Source organism: Epinephelus moara, chromosome 23 (assembly GCF_006386435.1).
Source record: "Epinephelus moara isolate mb chromosome 23, YSFRI_EMoa_1.0, whole genome shotgun sequence".
NCBI lineage: Eukaryota > Metazoa > Chordata > Actinopteri > Perciformes > Serranidae > Epinephelus > Epinephelus moara.
Window position 1 is genome coordinate 713,547 of NC_065528.1, and position 2,410 is coordinate 715,956.

The following is a 2,410-nucleotide window of genomic DNA, read 5'->3' on the forward strand; positions in this document are numbered from 1 at the left end:
ATATATATATATATATATATATACACATATACATACATACATACATACATATATATCACACCCAGATCACACCCACTATTTACACACTTACTGTTTTGACATGGTTGAACCTCTCGTTGACCAGGTGCTCTGTGTACTTCCTGTAGGCTGTGTCCTGTGGCATGGTCTGCAGTGATGCCAGGATCTTTGAGTACAGAATCCTAAGACGCTGAAAGAAGACCAAAGCATATGAACAAAGGCTACTACATGAGCTATAGTGTTTAACAGTGACAGCAGGAGTGTGTTGATCAGCCATGATAAAATTTATTTTGTGGTGTCAGTAACTTCATCATGTGATGGTGGTTTGTCATTAGTAAGTGTGCAGTGTGAATACAGAGAACGCAGCACTGAACTGCACTGCTGCTCACTGTCAGCTCCTCACCTCATGTGGATTTTGGGACACTGCCAGGCCGACCAGGCCGGTGGTCTGGAAGAGAACAGCAGGAGAGAAACTCACATCTTATCACTTCAAACTTCACTTTGACCAACATTGTAGACAACCTGATTCAAAGACATGGCTCCAGGAAAATAAAATATTTTTATAAATCAAGTAATGGAAGAGGTTTCTTTTGTAAATATCCGAAGTTACAAGTCTGGGTGTGATCCTAGATTCAGATCTGAAGCCCCATTTCCCTCGAGCAGTACGGTACTGTTCACTTCCGTATGCTTTTTTTCCGTTCCCACTGGGAAAAGTTGTGGATGGTACCATCAATCAATCAATCAATCAATCAATTTTATTTATAAAGCCCAATATCACAAATCACAGTTTGCCTCACAGGGCTTTACAGCATACAACATCCCTCTGTCCTTAGGACCCTCACAGCGGATAAGGAAAACCTCCCCAAAAAAAAACCTTTAACGGGGAAAAAAACGAATGAAACCGTTCCGTACCATTACCATTTTTGGTACCCCTTCTGTTGGGGTACCAAGCACACAGATCAGGTTCTAAAAGGTGGAGCTGTGAACACTGCAGTCTGCTCAGGGCTGAGTTGTGGCTGGTTTTGAGGCAGAAGACACTGTTCATATCGTGGAGTTTTATTAGTAGACTGTAACTATAAAATGAAAGGATGTTTTGCTGCCTCTTGAAGCCGCCGGAGTCGGAAAAAAAAAATTAATTCACTGGGCCAACTAAGGTGGAACGTTAACTTGTAATGTTACTCAGTGCATGAGCTGACGATGTGAATCAGTCAATACACCTTAAATATTCCATGACAATGACTTGTTAGCTGGAAACGGATCTGCACATTTTTACAACATTAAGTAGCTATTATAGATTTCCCAGATATCTTACAAGGAATTAGAAATTTATGGACACGCACCTAACGTGAACAAGCTAGCGTTACTGTATGCCCTAATTTTCAAAAGTGGTTTGATGATAATAGCCTTTACTCTTGGATACTCTAAAACTTTATTTAAATTATTTTGTTCATATAGAATTTAGCGTCCATTTGTAAACTTGGAGTTATGTGCAATAGCCTGCAGAAAAAGTGGCACTGTAAGTTAATAAGTTACCGTTAACTAACATTACAGCTTCTACAAGTAATGTATAAAGTAACGTTAAAAATATACTAATTCGCTTAAGTTATCGTGACATAGTTCTTAACGTAGTATTGATTTGTTTTTAATCAGGCAGCCTTTACCACAAACAGCCAACAGCTAACTGAGAAAGCAAAACAGCTATTAGGTCAGCTTAACATCAGCTAAACTGCGTCATTGTAAATCAACCACGTCAGTGCACCGTCAGACCATATCAATACAAACAACACTGTCTCGGTTTCTACTGTGTTTCTTCGCTGCGCTTCTTTGTATTACTAAAACTAAAACATGACCTCCACTCGTACCTTTTTCAGTAGACCAGCCATTCTTCTCTGCGGAAGGGACTTCCGCTAGAATATCCGGCCACTAATAAAGACGTCACCAATTCGCGATTTTTTTTTTTTTTGTGCTTCTTATTTTGGAAAACCCGTCATATCCTGTTGCTGCATCGCTCCGTCTGACTTTTCGACGCTAACTGTTAGCTGCTAGCTGTTTTTTTTTAATTAACAGAAAAATATACAACAATATTGGCAAGTGACAATCAGTTCAAGTAGGCTCTCAAACAGACGGAGCACAAAATAAAACATTACGATCTTACATCAGACAAACAAGTAAATAAATCAAATAAAAAAAGTAGAAATAAATAAATTAATTAAGGGTCTTCTTCTAATAGTTTTAGCTCATTAATGGTGTAAAGACGATTTTTTTTTTTTTTGCAGTTTTCTTTTTCATGTGGTTCAGTGTTTTACAGTAAGAAGTCAGTTCTTTTATAAAAACCAAGAATAGGGGTTGTGTCTTAATACATTTGCATTTGTGAATGAAGAATTTTCCTAAA

At 38.1% G+C, this 2,410-nt stretch overlaps 1 protein-coding gene across 1 annotated transcript in view; it reads right to left on the reverse strand.

Annotated features, from left to right (window-relative positions):
* The window catches only part of ndufa5 (NADH:ubiquinone oxidoreductase subunit A5), a 4,934-nt gene extending 2,954 nt beyond the window's left edge, over positions 1–1,980 (reverse strand). Inside the window, exons 1-3 of the mRNA XM_050036110.1 lie at positions 1,881–1,980; positions 422–466; positions 92–208 (exon numbers count right to left, since the gene is read on the reverse strand). Of these exons, the coding sequence (XP_049892067.1) occupies positions 92–208; positions 422–466; positions 1,881–1,901 (183 nt within the window). The 5' untranslated portion in view covers positions 1,902–1,980. The remainder of the gene's footprint in view (positions 1–91; positions 209–421; positions 467–1,880) is intronic.
* Between the last annotated feature and the right edge of the window lie 430 nt (positions 1,981–2,410).